The 19,998-nt window shown below is 50.5% G+C and overlaps 1 protein-coding gene across 3 annotated transcripts; it reads right to left on the bottom strand.

Annotated features, from left to right (window-relative positions):
* Nucleotides 1-2,919: 2,919 nt before the first annotated feature.
* Nucleotides 2,920-18,937, bottom strand: LOC121461126 (DNA dC->dU-editing enzyme APOBEC-3-like). 3 transcript variants are annotated; one of them, XM_041671927.1, is made up of 8 exons: nucleotides 18,661-18,790; nucleotides 15,637-15,793; nucleotides 14,246-14,525; nucleotides 13,992-14,106; nucleotides 5,457-5,622; nucleotides 4,398-4,656; nucleotides 4,033-4,145; nucleotides 2,920-3,664 (listed from the first exon to the last, which is right to left on the bottom strand). In XM_041671927.1, the coding sequence occupies exons 1-8, from the start codon at nucleotides 18,744-18,746 to the stop codon at nucleotides 3,599-3,601; spliced, it is 1,242 nt and encodes a 413-aa protein (XP_041527861.1). In that variant the 5' UTR covers nucleotides 18,747-18,790; the 3' UTR covers nucleotides 2,920-3,598. The 3 variants fall into 3 exon arrangements, with proteins under 3 accessions (XP_041527861.1, XP_041527862.1, XP_041527863.1); XM_041671928.1 differs by having other exon boundaries at nucleotides 5,457-5,619; XM_041671929.1 differs by lacking the exon at nucleotides 15,637-15,793 and having other exon boundaries at nucleotides 18,661-18,937.
* Between the last annotated feature and the right edge of the window lie 1,061 nt (nucleotides 18,938-19,998).

Below are 19,998 nucleotides of genomic sequence, written 5' to 3'. Positions count from 1 at the left end.
TTGATGAGATGTCAGCAGACAAAAGCATTGCACATTGAACGCCTGATAACCTGAGTTCAGTCCCTGGGGCCCAGGGGCTGAGAGCAGAAGGGGGAACCAACCCCACAAAAGTATCCCTGGGGATGGGGACTGGAGAGATGACTCAGCAATTAAGAGCATTTGCTGATACCACTTTTGGGCGTATACTCTTAAGGATGCTCAATCATACCACAAGGACACTTCCTCAGCTATGTTCATAGCAGTATTATTCCTAATAACCAGAACCTGGAAACAACCTAGAGGCCCCTCAACCGAAGAATGGATGAGGAAAATGTGGTACATTTACACAACAAAGTACTACTCGGAGGTAAAAAACAATGACATCTTGAAATTTGCAAGCAAATGGAAAGAACTAGAACAAGCCACCCTGAGTGAGGTAACCCACACCCAGAAAGACAAATATAGTATGAACTCACTCATAAATAGATACAAAGCAAAGGATAGCAAGCCTACAGCCCACAACATCAGAGAACCCAGAACCCTAAGAGAGACAAACATGGACCCACTTCAGAAGGAGCAAAGGACAGGATCTCCTGAGGACCCAGGTTCGATTCCCAGCACCCACAGAGTGGCTCTCACCCATCTGCAAATTCAACCCAGGGGATCTAAATTCTTCCTCTGGCCTCTGTGTGCATGGGACACATGGTGCACAGCCAGACATGCAGGCAAAACACCCAGACACATAAGATAAAATAACAAGGAAAAAAAGATTTGGGGTACCTTACAAATGAGCTAAATGCATTCTGAAATGAACTGGCTGTAAGTCTTTGAGGGTCAAGATGAAATGTTCTAGTGACATGTTTAGCTGTTAAATTGGCAAGAACACCTTTCAAAGATGATTATCACTGTCAGCCTGACTAGATTTGGAATTACATAGAGAACACCTTCGGATTTGCCTTTAACAGTGTTTCCAAAGAGGTCTGTGTCGTTTTCCTTGTGAGGTTTGTGTGTGTGTGCGTGCGTGTGTGTAGGGGGTACACATGTCCATGTAGAGGCCAGAGGTCAATGTCAGTTGACTTCCTTTATTGTATTTCTCTTTATTTGTTTAGTTAGTTTGTTTTTGAGACAGGCTGGCCTGCACTCCCTATGTAGACAAGGCCAACCTGGAACTCCAGAGATCCGCCTGCCTCTGTAGGTAGGAAGCTGCGACTGCAGACATGGACCATGATGCCTGGCGACTAATTAATGAGAAAGAGACTTTCACCAAACCCAGGCAGGGTCCAGGGCTCACCGTTTTAGCTAACTTGACTGGCCAGCGAGCTCTGGGGAATATTTCTATCCCTAAACTCCCCAATCCCAACAGCACTGGGTTCTCGGCAGGTAATGTCACACCTAGGATCCAAACTCAGGTCCCCTTGGGGCACAGCAAGCACCTTACCCACTGACCATCTCCCAGATCCCCAGAAAAGTTTGAGAGGACTCACCCTGATGTGGTGACACCTTCCCAGGGGTTGGGGCCCTGGACAGAATAAGAGGGAAACAGAAAGCCAGGGAAATGCCAGCATTCACTTCTGTTTCCTGGCTACAGACACATCTTCCTAAATTACCTAGGCTGGCCTTGAACTTGACTGAGATCCTTCTGCCTTAACCTCTGCAGTACATATAGGATTGCTCGGGGACAGTCCCAAGTCTGCCTTAACCTGTTTATTTCAGCACATAATAGAGATTTGGGAGGGACAGAGCTCATTGAAAACACAAAACAATCTAAATATTCCACACTCTATAGGGAATTTGCCCACAGACTTTTTGTTCTATGTATATATACATATATGTATATATGTCTAGTTTATGTATATATAGATATATGGGGGCAGGGTGCCCACAGAGTCCAGGAAAAGGCATCAGATACCTTGGAGCTGGAGTCAGAGCTGGGTTAGAGGCTAGAGGTGGGTGCTGGGATCTTGAACTCTGATCTTCAAGAGCAGCAAGCCTGCGTGCCTGTGGGCCATATCTCCACTCCCTGCTCTTGTCAATCCCACTCTGATTGGTCAGCAACCTTGCGGTCCACCTTCTTAGAGAGGAACTCAGTGTTTGGCTGGGGGGCTTTACCCTAGCTTCTGGCATAAGCCCCTCCCCTGGGAGTTGCCTCAGACCAAACTCCACCTCTGAGAAAGCCCGCCAAACGGTGACCCCTCCCCAGGGAAGGTCAGGACCACTCCCTCAGGATATTTAAACTACCCCCCCCCCCAAGAGAATGAACACGTGGTCTCCGGGTTTTGCCTGGTCTCCCTTTCTCTCTCTTTTCCTCTCCATGTTTTTCCCAGGGCCACCTGGGAGTATTGCATTAAACATGGGCATATTTTATTTGGTCTGATTTGGTTTGATTGGAATTATTTGTGTCGGCATGATGGAGAGGTTCGGCTTAAGACAAAATACCTAGCACTCAGGAATTTGGATTTTAAAACTATTTGTTCTAGCCAGGTAGTGGTGCCACACACCTTTAATCCTAGCACCCAGGGGGCTTAAACTGTCTGTCTCTCTCTCTCTCTTTTTAAATTTATTTATTAAGTATACAGTGTTCTGCCTGCATGTAGGTGTTCATGCCAGAAGAGGGCACCAGATCTCATTACAGATGGTTGTGAGCCACCATGTGGTTGCTGGGAACTGAACTCAGGACCTTTGAAAGGGCAGCCAGTGCTCTTAACCTCTGAGCCATCTCTCCTGCCCCTTAAACTGTGTCTCAAAACAAACAAACAAACAAACAAAAACTCAACTGTTTCTTCTCTTGATTTTTTTTTTTTTTTTTTTTGGTTTTTCGAGACAGGGTTTCTCTGTGGTTTTGGAGCCTGTCCTGGAACTAGCTCTTGTAGACCAGGCTGGTCTCGAACTCACAGAGATCCGCCTGCTTCTGCCTCCCAAGTGCTGGGATTAAAGGCGTGCACCACCACCGCCTGGCTTTAAAAAATTTTTTAAGACAGGATTTCACTGTGTATCCAGGCTGACCTCAAACTTGTGGCAATCCTCTAGCCTCAGCCTCTCAAGTGTCGATTACAGAGATCACCCATCATGGCCAACTTAACTTTTCTTTCTTTTTCCTATTTATTTATTTATTTGTCTTTTTTGAGACAGGGTTTCCCCGTGTAGAAGTTCCTGATTGTTCTGGAGCTTGCTATGTAGCCCAGGCTGCCCTCCAACTTTCAGAGATCCTCCTGCCTTTGCCTCCCAGTTACTGGGATTAAGGGTGTGAGCCACCATGCCCAGTCCAATTTAAAATTTTCAATTACAAAATTAAGCACCTATCAATGAAAACTGAAGATAAAATGATAATATAAGAAAGGAAGGAAAGGTCTGGGATGGTGGGCAATCCCCAGAATGGTGGAGCATGCCTTAATCCTAGTACTCAGAAGGCAGAGGCAGGTGGATCTCCATGAGTTTCAGACAGGCCTGGTTTAGTAGTGAGTTCCAGAGTAGCAAACTACACAGTGAGACCCTGTCTCAAAAAACCAACCAAAACAAAACCAAAAACCAAAAACAGGAAGAGAACAAAGTCTTCTGGATCTGGTGTTGGGATGGAAGCCAAAAGACACGCTAGAGACTGTCTCGAATCTCTTCTTGCCATTCAGGACAATGGGGGTCCAAGTTGTAGATTTCCAAGGTCATTCATCAAGTCTTGCAGACCCCAGGACTGTTGAGAGAGAAATTAGGTTGTGCGAATGGGCTTGAAAAAGGGAGCAGAGTTGCCACAGGGACGTTCAAGGAAAGAACAGGGACAAAGAGGTGAGAAGAGCACCTGAGGGAGGCAGAGAAGCCAAGGACTGGGAGGCCCTGGTGGGAGAGAACAAAAGACGTCTAGAGAGGAGGATGTGGGGGCGGGGTGTGGACAGTAGGGGCTCCAAAACCCAGCTAAAGGAAAGAAAACCTGCAGTAAGCAGGGTGGCAGGAAGGCGCGTACTGCGGAAGGGGGTGGAGCCTGAAGCCGGAGGCGGTGTCTACAGTAGGAGGGGTCTAAAGTAAGAGGGCGGAGTCTGTAGCAAGGTGGATCTCTGATCTCACCTCCTTGATCCTCCAGAGCCGTCTCTGTATGCACCTGCTGTTTTTCTCCAGTTCCTTCCATGGCCTGAACGGCCCGTGGGGGTTTACAAAGTTTATCCAGCAGTCAGTAAATTCTGAGATGGAAAAGAGGGTAGCCAGCAAGGCCCTAGGCTTCCAGAGACCTTCCTCCATCCTCCTCCCACCTTCCCCTCCCAGGGTATTACTCTCCCCATAGAACCCGCCCTTCTGAGTGGAGGCAAATCTTTGGCCTCAGCAGAGCCAGCACCCTTCCTTCCTGCCCAGGGTCTCCCCCATCCTCCTGGGTATGACTAGTCCTCTTGGAGCTGGGAAACCTTTGCCCACTAGTGGCTGTGGTCCCTTCTTACGTGGGAGGTCCATGGTGTCCACCTGGATCCCTGATCGCCACAGAGAACACAACCCCTCCTGGTACTTCCTCCGCCAGTGGAAGTAGAGACGGGAGGCATAGATGCGCAGGACTAGGCCCGGGTGATCCCTTTTGAATGCAGCCAGTTCCTGGGCACAGTTCGGGCAGGGGCTCCATGTGAGGTAGCAGGTGATCCGCTCTTGATCCAGCTTCAAGGAACGCATCTCATCAATGAAGAGGATTTCTGCGTGTTTACCTTTCTGAGGGGAGTCCAGGCAGAGAGAAGGAAGAGTTGGAAGGCAGAAAGAATCCGGACATCATGTGGCTAGGGGCAAGCTTGGAGACCAGGGGCTCTTTCTTGTGAATATCCTAATGTCTTGCCTAGTGCGAGGAGAGCACGCACCCACTAACTCCACATTCCCAAAGCACCACAGCCTTTTCTAAACTTGACACGGATCTCAGAGGTGCCCAGAGAGAAGGGGTCAGCGAACAGTTGGTACTTTCAAGTTATGGTCCCCAGTGCTGTGACCTCACTTCAGGATACTGACTGGAGAGGTTTTCTTTTCTTCTTTTGATTTTTTTTTTTTTTTAAAAGACAGGGTCTCTCTGTAAAGCCCTGGCTATCCTGAAACTCACACAATATAGATAGAGCGGGGCTGGCCTTCAACTCACAGAGATCCACCCACCTCTGCCTCCCGAGCACTGGAATTAATGATGTGGGCCACTATGCAGGGCAAGAGCTTTTCAAAGATGTTTTAATAAGGACTCAGGCTGGGAGACAGCAGTGAAGAGGTCTCTGTGTGTTTCTTCAATGCAGTAAAAAGGCTAAGCTGGGAGGGTGCTCAAACACTGAGTGAGGGCACCTTGAAGGGCAGAAGTGTGAGCTATGCAAGGTTACAGCCTCGCAAGATCCAGGGCCAGCAAGAAAGACTGAGCCCCAGTGTGTGCAAAACAAAAAGAGAGGGAAGTGAAAGCTAGGACCCTCAAAGTGTGCATGATGTATTGGAGAGGGGAAGTCCCTGGCTGCCTCTCCGTCTGGCTCTGAGAACCCATGGGGCACCTTGTTTTGCAGGCAGCCTTTGAGTGGCCCTTGGTCACCGCACTGCTCCAGCTGGTAGCATAGATAGGTCTTCCTTCGGTAGTAGCGGTGCTGGACTGGTTGGACCCGGTGCCTGTTGTTAAATTGTAAGTAGAATGTGTCTTCTCTCAGCAGACTCTCTGGGCTTCTAGACAAGAAACGAACAAGGCAAGGTGTGAAAATATGAGCTCCGGGCTTAGCCAACTCAAGCCAACCCTGACCAAGGAGGAGGAAGGTGCAGGTGCACTGGGGAGTTCCCCCTCTCACCCTGTCCACTGCCCCACATTGCCCGTAGATGCCAGTTAGAAACGACGGTCACACCGAACCATTTCAGAAAATGCTTTACATGTATTTATCTGTTTTTAATTCTGGCTGTGTGTATGTGTGCCATTATTCATGAATAAATGTCATAGCACGTGTAGCGGTCAGAGGTTAGCTTGCAGGAACTGGTCCCCTCCCAGCGTGTGGCTCATCAGGTTGGCAGCACATTTACCCACTCAGACATCTTGCCAGCCCGAGACATCGTTTTGTTTTGTTTTTGAGACAGGGTTTCTCTATGTAGCCTTGGCTATCCTGAAACTTGCCCTACAGACCAGGCTGACCTCAGACTCAGAGATCTGCTTACCTCTGCTGGAATTAAAGGTATGTGCTACCACTGCCTGGCCTGAGACATTTTTTGACTCAAGGTCTGGCTCTTGCTGGCCATAAGTCCAAACTTGAGTTGACGTGGCTACATGACGTCACTGCCTGACTGCCAAAGTAGAACCTCCCCCCACAGAAGAGGCCCCACACTTCTTCCTACTGCCCTGCCTATGATCTAATGACTTATCCGCCTCTGCTTTTGATGTCTGCATCATCAATCTGTCACCTCCATCCCCACCTGCCTGGTTCTCCAGGAGAAAGTAACCCCATGTTCTCAGGGGGACCACATGCCTCGTGTGTGCAAAACTGCAAATACAAGTTAACGGATAACGGGTTTTTGCCCCTCTGCTTTGCCCCCTGCCCGGCCTAAGGTTAAGTTTATTGTGCAAGATCAATGAAACCTTTCTTTCATTTAAAAAGGATTTTAAGCTGGACAGTGGCGGCACACGCCTTTAATCCCCAGCACTTGGGAGGCAGAGGCAGGTGGATCTCTGTGAGTTCAAGGCCAGCCTGGTCTACAGAGCTAGTTCCAGGACAGCCAGGACTACACAGTGAAATCCTGCCTCAGAAAAACAAAAACAACAAAAAGATTTTAGTTTCCATCTTAGTTATGTGGGGGCGGGGTGGGGGTGGGGGTGCACATGTGTGCAGGTGCCCACAGAGGTCAGAAGAGTGTCCCACAGTCCTGAAACTGGGCTTAACGGCAATTATGAGCGACCTGGTGTGAGCGCCTCTGCAAGAGCACTTGGCACGCTTAACCAGAGCGCTCTCGCCAGTGCCCAAGCTTTGCTTATCTCGGCCAGATCTTGCTGGAAGGTAACATTCTGTGGCCCTCAGGCCCATGTGAAATCAAGTCCCTCGCTTCCCCAAGTGTGGGTGCGGGCATGGGCACAGGCACGCTCCAGCACACAGATAACGTTCAGGCGGCCATCCAATTAGCAACACACGGGAACGCTGAGGATTAGCAGCACATCAACAGCCAGGCGGAACTATCCTTCAGCGTAGTCCACAGCCTAAGCTTAGGAACCTAAACCAAGGATAAAGGGACCAAAAGGGCAGCCGGAACCCAGGGGAGGATGGGTGCTCTCTGATAGGGTCTTACAACATCCAAAGTCCTTTCTCCTCAAAATGACCCAAAACCTACTTATGCCCATCCATGCCTGTGCCCACCATGTTTTTTTTTTGAGATGGGGTTTCTCTGTGTAGCTTTAGAGTCTGTCCTGGAACTCGCTCTGTAGATCAGGCTGGCCTCGAATTCACAGAGATCACCACTGCCTGGCTAGATCTTTTGTTTTTAAACGCAAGGTCTTACTGTGTAGCTCTGGTAGACCTAAAACTCACCCTGTAGAGCAGGTTAGCCTGAGTTCATAGAGATCCACCCTATTGGTGCTAGGATTAAAGGTCTGTGCCAGGGACTGAAAGTTGGGGGAGGGGGGGCAGGTTGATCTCTGAGTTTAAGGCTAGCCTGGTTCCAGAGCTACACGAAGAGACTCTGTCTCAGAAAAACCAAACCAAGCCAACCAACCACCCACCACATCTGTGCCACCTCCCCTAGGGTTAGGCGGGTCCTTTGAAAACAATTCTATTTCGTCCTTATTTATGTGACTCTGTGTGCGCACACCGTCCCCATGTAGCAATTTAGCATCTGGTGACTATGTGGGGACTGGGGAATTTTGCCTCCAATTGTCCTTTTTGTTTCTCCAAACTTGGAGCCCTTGAGGAGCTGGGGGTTTTCCCAATGTACTCAAGGCATCTGTGTCTGGTGTGTGTGTGTGTGTGTGTGTGTGTGTGTGTGTGTACATGTGCCTTAGAGGGAAAGGCCACACACACACATGTGGGAGGGAACTAACTCTCCCAAGTTGGCCTCTGAGTTCACATGTGCCCCTTGCCACACATGCAACCCCTTATCCATACACAAACACAACACAAAAAGGGCTGAGGCTCTTTTATAGAATGGGAGAGAATCCTTGCCAGCCATACATCTAACAGGGAATTCATACATTGAAGATAAAGAGCTAAAAAAATAAAATAAAATAAACACCGAAACCCACTATCCAATTGGTAAATGAGAAATGAATCAAACAGACAGTTCTTAAAAGAAGTACAAAGGAAGCCGGGTGGCAGTGGCACACGCCTTTAATCCCAGCACTCGGGAGGCAGAGGCAAGGGGATCCCTGTGAGTTCGAGGCCAGCCTGATCTACAGAGCGAGTTCCAGAGCATTCAGGGCTACACAGAGAAACCCTGTCTTCAAAACAAAACAAAACAGAAGTACATGAGATCGACACATGATGAAAAAATGTTTAGCATCTTTGGCCAGGGGGAAATGCACTGCGGTGGTGAGACACTGGCCATGCGTGAGCGTGATGGTGAGACACTGGCCATGCTTGACTGCGGTGGTGAGACACTGGCCATGCGTGAGCGTGATGGTGAGACACTGGCCATGCGTGATCGTGATGGTGAGACACTGGCCATGCGTGATCGTGATGGTGAGACACTGGCCATGCGTGATCGTGATGGTGAGACACTGGCCATGCTTGACTGCGGTGGTGAGACACTGGCCATGCGTGATCGTGATGGTGAGACACTGGCCATGCGTGATCGTGATGGTGAGACACTGGCCATGCTTGACTGCGGTGGTGAGACACTGGCCATGTCTGAGCGTGATGGTGAGACACTGGCCATGCGTGATCGTGATGGTGAGACACTGGCATGCGTGATCGTGATGGTGAGACACTGGCCATGCGTGATCGTGATGGTGAGACACTGGCCATGCGTGATCGTGATGGTGAGACACTGGCCATGCTTGACTGCGGTGGTGAGACACTGGCCATGCGTGATCGTGATGGTGAGACACTGGCCATGCGTGATCGTGATGGTGAGACACTGGCCATGCGTGATCGTGATGGTGAGACACTGGCCATGCGTGATCGTGATGGTGAGACACTGGCCATGCTTGACTGCGGTGGTGAGACACTGGCCATGCGTGATCGTGATGGTGAGACACTGGCCATGCGTGATCGTGATGGTGAGACACTGGCCATGCTTGACTGTGGTGGTGAGACACTGGCCATGCGTGACTGCGGTGGTGAGACACTGGCCATGTGTGACTGCGGTGGTGAGACACTGGCCATGCAGGCAGGAGGACCTGGTTTGGATCCCAAGCACCCATGTAAAAAGCCAGCTATAGAGGTTTGGGCCTGTAATCCCAACACTGGCACGCTTAGTACAGGTTATCACTGGAGCCGGCCATCCATCCCGTGTGGCACTCGGTGAGAATACCCAGCATTCCTCTGACATTCCCAACATGCACACATACATGTGAACACATGCACACACCTCACACCACATAAGCTGTATTGAGTCTCATGCAGCAATACCTCATGCACTTGGGCGTCAGAGGCAGGAGGATTACAGCAAGCTATGGTCTACACAGCGAGCTTTAGGCCACCCAGGGCTCTGTGATGAGAGACCCTGTCTAATAAAAGTAAACAAAAACATTAAAAAAATAAGTAAGCGACCACAAATGTTGTTGAGGAACGGGTGTAGGGAAGAAGCCCCCGCACTGTGGCTGGGCACACGCTAGTGCACAGAGGTTCTGCAGACAGCCAAGCATTCACTATCACGCAACCCTCACACACCACTCCTCAGTGTACATGGGAAAGACTCCAAGTCACATGGCAGAGGCAACTGCACATCCGCGTTTATTCCGATACCCACAAAAGCCAAAATACGGGGCCAGCCTGGGTGTGTCCATCAGCAGAGGGATGGATGAAGAGAAGGGAGCCTGGTTACATGATGGGGTTCTCCTCAGCCACGACGGGGAAAGAATGTGTTTACTGGAGACCGTGTGTGCGTGTGTGCGCGCGTGTGCATGTGAGAAAGTAAAAGGGAGATTGTGGTGAGGAAGGGTCCAGTGGGAGAGGGAACAAGAACTCACTGGGGTGCATGTGTGTGAGAGCCAACTACGATATATATATTTGTGAAAAACCCACAATTAAACCCATTATTTTGTGCATTAGTTTTAAAATTATAAATTTACATTAATACATTGGAAACAAAGCTAAAAGCACAGAACTGGGGAAAGAGGGGGGGCTTCTGAAGAGGCAGGACCTGGAGTGGGAGGGAGGGAGGCAGATGAAACAGCTGGTACTGTTCCGCTCTCTGGGGCCATCTGTGGCCCTGGGAAAGTCCCTGGTTTGTGACTGGGTTCCTACAACACCTGCTCCTACCAGGGTCTCTAGGTGGGGTGACTCTCTTGTTTTTAATCTCCTTGGGCTCTGCCCATCAGTGTTCTCTGTTTTCAAGCCTCCCACATACCTGTCTTGGGGCATCCTGTGGGGTATCCTGGGCAGGTTGGTCCTAGTCCTGCTCTGGATCCTTGGGTCTGGGGCTCCACGTCCTACCAAGGAGGCTCTGTCTATGAGACCCTGATAGTGATCTACGGGCCCCACCCCGGAACAGGAGGGCCCAGAGCAGTTAGGTTGGCTCGGGCTCACTCTCCTTCCTGTTGTTCCTCTGACTTGGCAAAGCAGAGCCTAGGATGGAGACAGGTCTCCCCATGCAGTCTGAGCAGGGATCCAAAAGGAAAGAGGAAGTAAATGCCAGAAAGGGAGGTGGGTGCAGAGCTGGACCGCAAAGGGGGAAGGGCAGATGGCGCCTTCTTCACTCACTCCTAACTGGCACTTGGTGCACAGGATTTCCTCTCCAGCCTCAGAGAAGGTAACACTTCTGCCCTACCTGCTATCTCAGCAATACAGGAAGGGGGGTGGAGGGGTCGTGGCTCTGACATCTCAGAATAGGTCTCAAGCGCACAGAGAAACTGAGTCTCTAGAGGTCACACCGCAAATGAAGAACATGGCTGGACAATGGCCGGGTCTGCTTGGCTGTGTTCCCTCCTCCTCCAGCTGCTGCTTCTGTGGCCCTCATTGTTTTCAGGAAGCAGCAGAAGTAGGGGTTGGGGAAGAGGTGGCTCCCACCTAGGGCCTGCCAGGTCTAAGCTACAAGGACATGGACTTCAAGTTCACATTCCTGAAGCTGCCAGTCTGCTTTGGCAAGTCTCAACCAAGGATCCTCAGATTAGAGAACACAAAGAACATTCTGTAAAAGCTGTCACCTCAGGGCCTGGCTCTCACAAGACCCAGAGTCCCCAGCAGGTCTTTCCCTCACAGTTACCCTCTGTACCTCGTCCCCACTCTCAGCCTCCATCCTGCCCTGGCTCCACTCCTGACGTTAACAGAGGCTCAGGCAAGAGTTTAGAGACACCTCTTCCCTCCCCGCAACTTGTCCCAATGTCCGAGGAATATTCCGGGATGAGCCGGGTCCTTTTAGGAAGAGATCACATCTGTATCCTGGCAGCTTATCCAAGTCAGAGTGCTGAGGCACGTCCCACATCAAGAAGTGGAACCCTGGCTTCTCCCTCGAGAATATTCTCACGTCTCCAGACTTAAGAGGCACTGTGAGGGACAGAAAACACCAACTCTATGAGCCACGGGCAGAGAGGAGATTGCTGCCAAGGGAGCCATGCCGGGCTCAGGCAGCTATCAGACATTTGGGGGCAGCTCGCAAGGAAAAGCCTAAGCATCTCCCAACACAAGAAGCAGTCTTGCTCATGAGGGACAATGTTGGTGACTGGGACACTGGAGCTTGGGGCCACATCAGGGCCCCTATGATGTACCTCTCCCCTTGAGGAAGATTTGGAAGGCAGACATGCTGACCCAGCCAGAAGACCCCTGGATGCTGCCTTCAAATGTCATACCAACAGCCCAGAGGAAGATGGGACTCTGGCCATCACACAGTGAGCAAGTCTGTATGCCTGGAGTCATCCGGGTCTAGCAGAGCTCCCGCTTCTCGTGGTGTTATGAAATGGCCTACCAAGGGCTATGGTCCCTGGCCAATCCGCCAGCATGCTGCCTGAGCTCCCCTGAAACACCTGCCTCCTGGTCTCACTTCCCATCCTGCCTGGTGCCAGATGTGCAACCCCTGGCTGTCCCTCTTGAACTCACAGAGATCCTCCTGCCTCTGCCTCCCGAGGGCCGGGATTAAAGACATGCGCCACCACCACCTGGCTCAGCCTTCTACTCTTTTTTTTTTTAAATTTATTTATTTATTAAGGATTTCTGCCTCCTCCCCGCCACCGCCTCCCATTTCCCTTCCCCTCCACCGATCAAGTCCCTCTCCCTCATCAGCTCGAAGAGCAATCAGGGTTCCCTGACCTGTGGGAAGTCCAAGGACCGCCCACCTCCATCCAGGTTTAGTAAGGTGAGCATCCAAACTGCCTAGGCTCCCCCAAAGCCAGTACGTGCAGTAGGATCAAAAACCCATTGCCATTGTTCTTGAGTTCTCAGTAGTCCTCATTGTCCACTATGTTCAGCTAGTCCGGATTTATCCCATGCTTTTTCAGACCCCTATTTAATTGTATTATTTTATATTATTTTGAGTGTGTGCACATGTGTGTGTATGATGTAGGTGCATATCTTCCATGGCCTAAGTCTGGAGGTCAGAGGGCAACGATAGCATTGTTTCTCTCCTTCCTCCTTTATGTGGGTTCCAGGGATCAAATTCATGTCTCAAGGCTCGCATGCCGAGCACCTAGACCCACCAAGCCATCTTATCAGCCTGCTCCTACTCTTACCCGTCTTGTGTCTCCACCCTCCTCTCCCCAGCCTCTTATGGAAGTATATATCCCACCATTCCTTTTAGTTCAGGCCCCAGTCACTGAGGCTCACTGGCACCCCACCCAGAACTCCATGGCGGGGGTGGGGGGCTCCAGGATATAGAGGGTGTTGGGGCGTGGCCAGGGATTCTCCAGCATGCTGACAACCAAGCAAGGACACAAAGAAGCCTCCTACCGCCCAGGGTGGGGTAGTAGTGGTGCACACTAATCCCAGCACTCTGGAGGCAGGGGTAGGTGGACCAGCCTGGCTCTATAGCTACTGAGAAACCCTGTCTTGAAAAACAAACAACAACAACAACAAAAGGAACCCAAAGAACCCAAGTTTAAGGTCCTAAGCCCGACTCCGAGTACAACCATTTAGGCAGGTCTTAATCCAGGCCTTATGGGAAGAGGGAATTTGGACAGAGGGATACTAGGAAAGAAGGACCACATAGCACACAGTGACCCAACAAGAAGGGACCATCTATAAGGCAGTGAGAGCCTCAGAAAAGCTGCCTGTCAGCCTCTTGGACCTGGAGAGGGCACAGGCTGGCTTAGCAGTTTGTGGGTGACTGCACGGCAGCCTCTTCCTTCCTCTGAGCACTCAAAGCTGCTTTTTTTTTTAATTTTTAATTTTTTTTTTTTTGTTTTTTGAAATAGGGTTTCTCTACATAGCTCTGGCTGTCCCAGAATTCACTCTGTAGATCAGGCTGGCCTTTAAGTAAGTCACAGAGATCCGCCTGCTTCTGCCTCCCAAATGCTGGGATTAAAAACATGGGCCACGACTGCTCAGTGGCTGCCTTTAAAAAAACAAAACAAAAAAAACCCCCATATTTTCTATGTGCATTGGTGCTTTGCCTGAATGCATGTCTGTGTGAGGGGGCAGGATTCCCCTGGAACTGGAGTTACAGTTGGAGCTGCCATGTGCGTGGTGGGAATTGAACCCGGGTCCTCTGGAAGAGTAGCCAATGTTCTTAACTGCTGAGCCATCTCTTCATCACCTCACAGCTGCCTTGTTGGAATTTCTCTGCCTTCCAATCTCCATGCTTATACTCACACCAATTCACTTCCGTTTAGCAACTGGATTCAATCACGATGTCATGATGGGAGACACCAGGTTAAGGAGTGGGAAGGGCCTTGTGGGTAAAGATGCCCCAGAGAAAGAGGAGGTTTGGGAGGAGGAAGAAGAAGAGAGAAGGCCAGGCACGAGAAAGCCCCTCACCTGAGAATTTCACAAAGGTTTTTTTCATGGGACCGAAAATGTGTTTTAAGTTTCTTCCAAGGCCTGAATGACTTGCCATCATTGTCCACAAATTTGTCCCAACACTTTTCAAATTCTGAGATAGAAGAGGAGAGAAAGCAGTCAGGGGACATCAGGACTTTCCACAGTCCCTCCAGGCCGCCTCTCCGACTGATCCCCCTTCACCGTAGGTCACGCCCCCAGGCACTCCCGCAGCCCTGATGCCCGCCCCTCACCTGGAAAGTCCATGGCAGCCATCTGGGCTCCTGCCTGATGCAGCCGGCGAAGCTTGTCCTGGTAGTTCGGGTGCCAAAAATAGTAGAGGCGGGAGCTGAAGATGGCCAGGCTCAGGTTGCGGTGAGTGTCCAGGAACCTGGCCACCTGCTCCGCACAGTCGTCACAGGGGCTCCAAGAGGTATACCAGGTGATCTTGTACTTTTCATCGGGAGGCAACACTTCCAGTACGTGGGTGTGGAACCAGTACAGGAAGCATTCTTCAGCATGGAGGCCGCCATTCTGGGAAAGAAAGGGGAATCCATGATGGGAGGGGAGGAGCAAGTTGCGTGCAGGCAAATAATCCTGGCACTTGCCTGGTTCTGTGTCTCCGCCCCTTCCCCATCCTTCTTCCTTAATTTCGCATCCCTCACCATTCTTGGCTTAACTATCAACCTCACATCCATTCTACATCTCCCTGGCTTCTCTCAGTAGCACTCTGAGCCTTGCTGGTGGCCATGCCATTGGGGGCAACTAGATATCATCTGCCGAATCTGCTTGGGAGGGCATGGGCTAAGATGGTCCCTTAACCGGGCAAGGGTAGCTCCCGAGTCTTGAAATGTGGCTCATGCATCTGAGTTAACATTTACAGCATCTGCACAACACACACGTCATTTTGTCCCCTCTAAAATATCTATCTATCTGTCTGTCTGTCTATCTATTGGTTTTTCGAGACAGGGTTTCTCTGTATAGCCATGGCTGTCCTGAAACTAGCTCTGTAGACCAGGCTGGCCTTGAACTCAGAAATCCAGCTGCCTCTGAGGCCTCTGGAGTGTTGGGATTAAAGGTGTGCACTGCCGTGCCCGGCCATATTCTCAATGGACTGAGTTCCTGCCTCTTCTAAGAAGAGTCTGAACAATCTATTTAGGTATTTTTGTGTGTGTGTGTGTGTGTGTGTGTGTGTGTGTGTATGTGTGTGTTTTCCTGTGTGTTGGAACACACGTGTGCCACAGCATGTACATGAGGTGGCTAAAAATTGACACTAGATCTTTTTCTTGCTTCCTCTCCACATTGAGGCAGGTCCCCCACTGTACCCAGAGCTTGCTCTGGAGCGTCCTTGGCTCTGCCTCCCATTGGTTAGAATTTTAGCCGCCTTCTCTGTCTGCCTGGCTATCACAGGCTTTTGTGGCACCCCTCTGCAGCCTCTTGGCTTTTATTTATTTACTATTTATTGATTTGTTTGTTAAGACAAGATCTCACATATCCCAGGCTGGACTCAAACTCTATATAACCAAGGATACGCTTGAGCTTCTGGTCTTCCTGTCTTCATTTCCTGAGTGCTAGGATCACAGGTGTGAGCCACTATGCCTGGTTTTTCTGTGCTGCCAAGGATCAAACCCAGGACTCCATGTACCTCTTTTCTAAAGACCCCTTGGCAAAGGGGGACAGGTACACCACGCTCCATCCTATTCACTTCATAGCACAAGAAGGTGTTCTTCCGGCCGTTGGCATAGACTAGGTTCTTAAAGTGGAAGTAGTATGTTCCTTGATATAACATCTCTATCGGGTTTCTGCAGGCACAAGAGAGAAAAACAGAAATTTCAGAGTGTGCCTTGGAGTGACTCCAAGCAGAACAAGGCCCCTGGAGTTCTGAGACACCGCCTGCCCTTGACCTTTGACAAGCTCTAGAGTCTTTCCAAGCCGGAAGATGGGGAGAAAAGAGAAAAAGCTGCAGCCAAAGTGGTACCCTCCTACCCACGTCCCAGTGCTGCTCCCTCCAGTGGAGCCCCTAGCTGAGACCACAGAAGGCCCCAAACTCTTCCACCCATGAGTAATAACTTTTAGCATTTCACCCCAGCTCCTTCCTGACTTGACACCTCTGCAGGGTAGGGGGGTTCTTAGAATCAAGGAAATGGTACCGGAGCAATAACTCAGTCAGAAAAGCGCTGGCACACAAGACCTGAATCTCAGAGCAAATGTAAAAGTCAAGCATAGGGGTGTGCATATCTAACCCCAGAGTTGGGGTGCCAAGACAGGAGCTCATTGGCCAGCCAGCCAGAATCTGCAGCTTGTTTCAGTGAAAGACCCTAGCTCATTAAAAAAGAAAAAAAGAAAAAAGGCAGAAAGCACCTGAGGAAAACAGGCGACATCAGCCTCTGGCTCCCAGATGTGAGCACACATATACAACCCCTCACACACACAGATCCACTGTTGGGGAAATTCCTAACTTCACACAGATAGTCTACTCTCAGCATTTCTTGGGTCTGCTGAACTCCTCAAATCCTTCCAGGACCCTGAGGGAGATGTTCCCACTTAATAGACAGAGAAAACCCAAACCTATTCCTATAGCCTTTGGGGATCAGGAACAGGGGGATTATTCCAAGATTGAATCCTGCTTATTCTTTTTGTTTTTTGGTTTTTCGAGACAGGGTTTCTCTGTAGCTTTGGTGCCTGTCCCGAAACTAGCTCTTGTAGACCAGGCTGGCCGCTGGGATTAAAGGCGTGCGCCACCACCGCCCGGCGAGTCCTGCTTATTCTATATAGTGAGTGGCAGGCTAGCCAGGGCTTCATAGTAAAATCCTGTCTGAAAAAACAGACCAAAGCAGTCAAACTGCCACCACCACAAATTCCCATAACACAGTAACAACCAATCAACCAACAAACAAACAACAAAACCGAGGAGACAGAACTCCCCTACCATAGAGCTGGGAGGACAGAGCTAGGTCCGGTTAGGCCAGCTGATCCATTCTGTCATTAGGACAGAGGAGGGCATCAGGTAGGATCCTAGTCAGCAGCCTGTGTAATAAAGGCCCAGAAGACGCAGACTTCGAGGGTCTTATCTCTGTTGCTGGGAGGAGAGGTGGACTTCCAGGCCACACAAGGGCCAAGGCTAGTAACAGATAGGTGCCTGCCAGACAGTTGCAGGCGGATCTCTGTGAGTTCGAGACCAGCCTGGTCTACAAGAGCTAGTTCCAGGACAGGAACCAAAGCCACAGAGAAACCCTGTCTCGAAAAGCAAAACAACAACAACAAAAACCCAGGTAAGTGCTTATACCTGGCTTCGGGAGATCTAAGCCTGTAGAACACACTGGCTGGCAAGGGGCTTTCTGGTGAAGATTTAAAGACAAGCTTTTCTGTGCTGTGCCTTGCTGAGTCCCCTCCTGGGAGTCACTCTAGACAGGTCTATCCGTCACTAGACAGAATAAAGCTGTTCAGGGAAAGGTGACGTTTTAAAGACACAAGAAAAAGAAAAAAAAAAATAAAACCAGTATGGGCCAGGGAGATAGATGATTCAGCAGATAAAAGTACTAGCCTTAAAAGCCTGCACCCCTAACACACACACACACACACACACACACACACACACACACGGTTGTTTGGGGTGCCAGAGGGCCAGTGGTCTCTGGCTGCTGACCGCTCACTCCCACTCTGCTTTCTTGGCAATACACTGGGCCGTCCTCCTTCTTACACATGAGTTGTTCAAAGAATTCTTGAATCGAGATCAAAAGCGCCAGGAGAGGGGGTAGAAACCAGTGACAGTGTGGGAATAGGCAGGGTGGGGGCATAACTTTCATATATATATATATATATATATATATGAAAGCTATATATATATATAGTTTTAAAATACGCTCATGGCGCTTGACATTGCATATGTGTACATGCGTGTATGTGTTGTGTGTTGATGTGTGATGCTGAGCTGCCTGGAGGTTCAGAGATGGCCTTGGATCCCCTGAAGTTGGAAATCATGGTTGTGAGCCATACCATGTTTGCTGGGAATTGGACTTGGGTCCTCTGTAGAAGCGGCAAATGTTCTTAACTGCTGAGCCATCTCTACAGCCATCTCCCGCCCCTATTTTTTTTTTCTCAAATGTTATCTGAATGGTGTGGTTGAGAGCGGTCACAGTGACCATCCAGGCAGTGGGGGTGTTGGGAGACTTCTCACTCTTTCTTTCCCGGGGGGGACGGGGGAGGGCTACTTCTGAAAAGGTGATTCGCATAGTCTCAGAGAGTGGTCCCCTCTTCTCCCAGCGTCCCCCGAGGTTGGGTTAGAACAGCATGGACGTCCTAGGACATCCATCGAAAGTGCTCCAAACGTGATCGTCCAAGGTCTGCTTCCATGATTTGTCTTTAAATTCTGACGCCCAGCCTAGCCCAGGATCAGCAGGAAGACCTACAGGCGAGCAGCCCCAGTTTTAACAGGAAGAAATATGGACGGTGTGGAGAGGGGTGCAGAGGGGCCAGTGTAGAAGCAGCTATGAGGCAACTTAAGTGGCTTAGATCAAGGACCCTCGAGGGGAGTGGGAGCTACAGCGGATCGTGGAAGGGGGGCGGGGCGCAGGACTGGGGACCTGGGGGAGAGGCCCAGCACATAGTACAATGGGGGCCACCAGGAAGAAACTGCAGTGGAAATTTGGAGTAGCGGGGCCAGCCGTACCTGATCGGTGAATAGGGTCTGCGATAGCGGCATCCCAGGCAGGTTGGTCCCATCCCAGCTCTGGGCCCCACGCGCTGGGGTTGCATTTCCTGTGTACAGGCCCTGACTTTGGGAGACCCCAGAAGTGCGAGTGACCTCCTGGGCCATGTGAGTGAAGGCCCCACCCTCTTCCTGCTTCAGCTCCCGGAATGGGAGGGCTCTGGGCGATCGAGCCCAGCAGGCTCCTGCCTACCTTCCCCCCCCTACCCTCTTGCCCCCGGGCATGGCGGAGACCTGTTTCTCGGTACAGCGGCCCGAGGGGATCGCAAAGAGAAAGAGAAAGTAACTGATGGCAGAGGGAGGCGGGTGCCGAGTGCTTTGAGGAGCAGGACAGATGCCTCTAGGGTAGCCCCAGGCTTTTCCGTCCAACAGACCCAATCCAGGCTGTGCCAGAGTTTGCAGCAGTAACTGAAGCCAAACCAAGGGTTTGACTCTCCGGGTGCGGAGGAGGCGTGGATTCTGGGTGGGGACTCCTGGGTTTTCTTCTCTCGATTCAGGACGGGAGGGAACAGTCAAGCTTTGGGTTTCTAGTTGTGGGCTTGGATTTTGACATTCTTCATCTCTAATTTCCCAGCCGCTCCAGGTGAAGAGCCAGCCTGGGACCGACGGGAGCACAAGCTCAGATGGGTCATTGGTGGCTCAGGATCAGACATTAGCGTTCGTGATCCAAACTCGTTTCCTGTTTGTCCCTGCAGATAAGAGAGACCGATGCTAAAGAGGAGCGGTCGATCTTGCTGTCCCCATCGACCTGGCTCTCAAGGGTGCCAGTGCGGACCAAAAAAAGCTCGTGCACGCTGCTGGTTGTTGAAGTCCATCCAGAGTTCTGTGGAGGAATGAATACACACGGGGTCAAGTCATCTACGTGCCCTTGGATACCCGTCTGTGCCGGAGAATCCCGGCTCCCCGCAGAGACTCCGGGCTCAGTAGCCCGCTGTTCTGGAATGAGAATGTGTCACAGCGCCCCCACCTGGCGGCCGTCTGTTCTACCTTTGTGCAGAGCGGATTGACTGGTTGAATTTGGGATGAGGGATGAGGTGTTTTTCTATTACCGTGGAAAACAAATGAACACAATAGAATAGCCTTGATGGGAAATACTACTTCAATCAGAAGTAGACACATTTAAAAAGAAAATATAACAAAAAGGAACCCAGAAAACGCACCAAGCCCAGCTTCCAAGGAGTTAGAAGACAGAATGCTAAAAACTCCAGGTTTGCAGCCAAGGAATGAACTCTGTCCCTTTATTACTGTGTGATCTTAGGTGATTTATTTAACATTCCCTAGTCTAATATTCCCCATCTA

This window comes from Microtus oregoni, unplaced genomic scaffold (assembly GCF_018167655.1).
Source record: "Microtus oregoni isolate MIOR12 unplaced genomic scaffold, Mior012 000022F_ref0000154, whole genome shotgun sequence".
Lineage (NCBI taxonomy): Eukaryota > Metazoa > Chordata > Mammalia > Rodentia > Cricetidae > Microtus > Microtus oregoni.
Note: the sequence above shows the minus strand (reverse complement) of the source record. Positions and strands in the feature narration are given on the sequence as shown.

Bases quoted from the DNA above. Each gene is read 5' to 3' on its own strand.
- LOC121461126 (XM_041671927.1), bottom strand. From the start codon at position 18,746: ATGCAACCCCAGCGCGTGGGGCCCAGAGCTGGGATGGGACCAACCTGC. The intron at 14,526-15,636 runs GTACATGGAGTC...TTTCTTTCCCAG, and splicing joins AAGGGGTCTTTAGAAAAGAG to AATGGCGGCCTCCATGCTGA. The intron at 4,657-5,456 runs GTGCCCCATGGG...GACTCCCCTCAG, and splicing joins AAGGCTGCCTGCAAAACAAG to AAAGGTAAACACGCAGAAAT.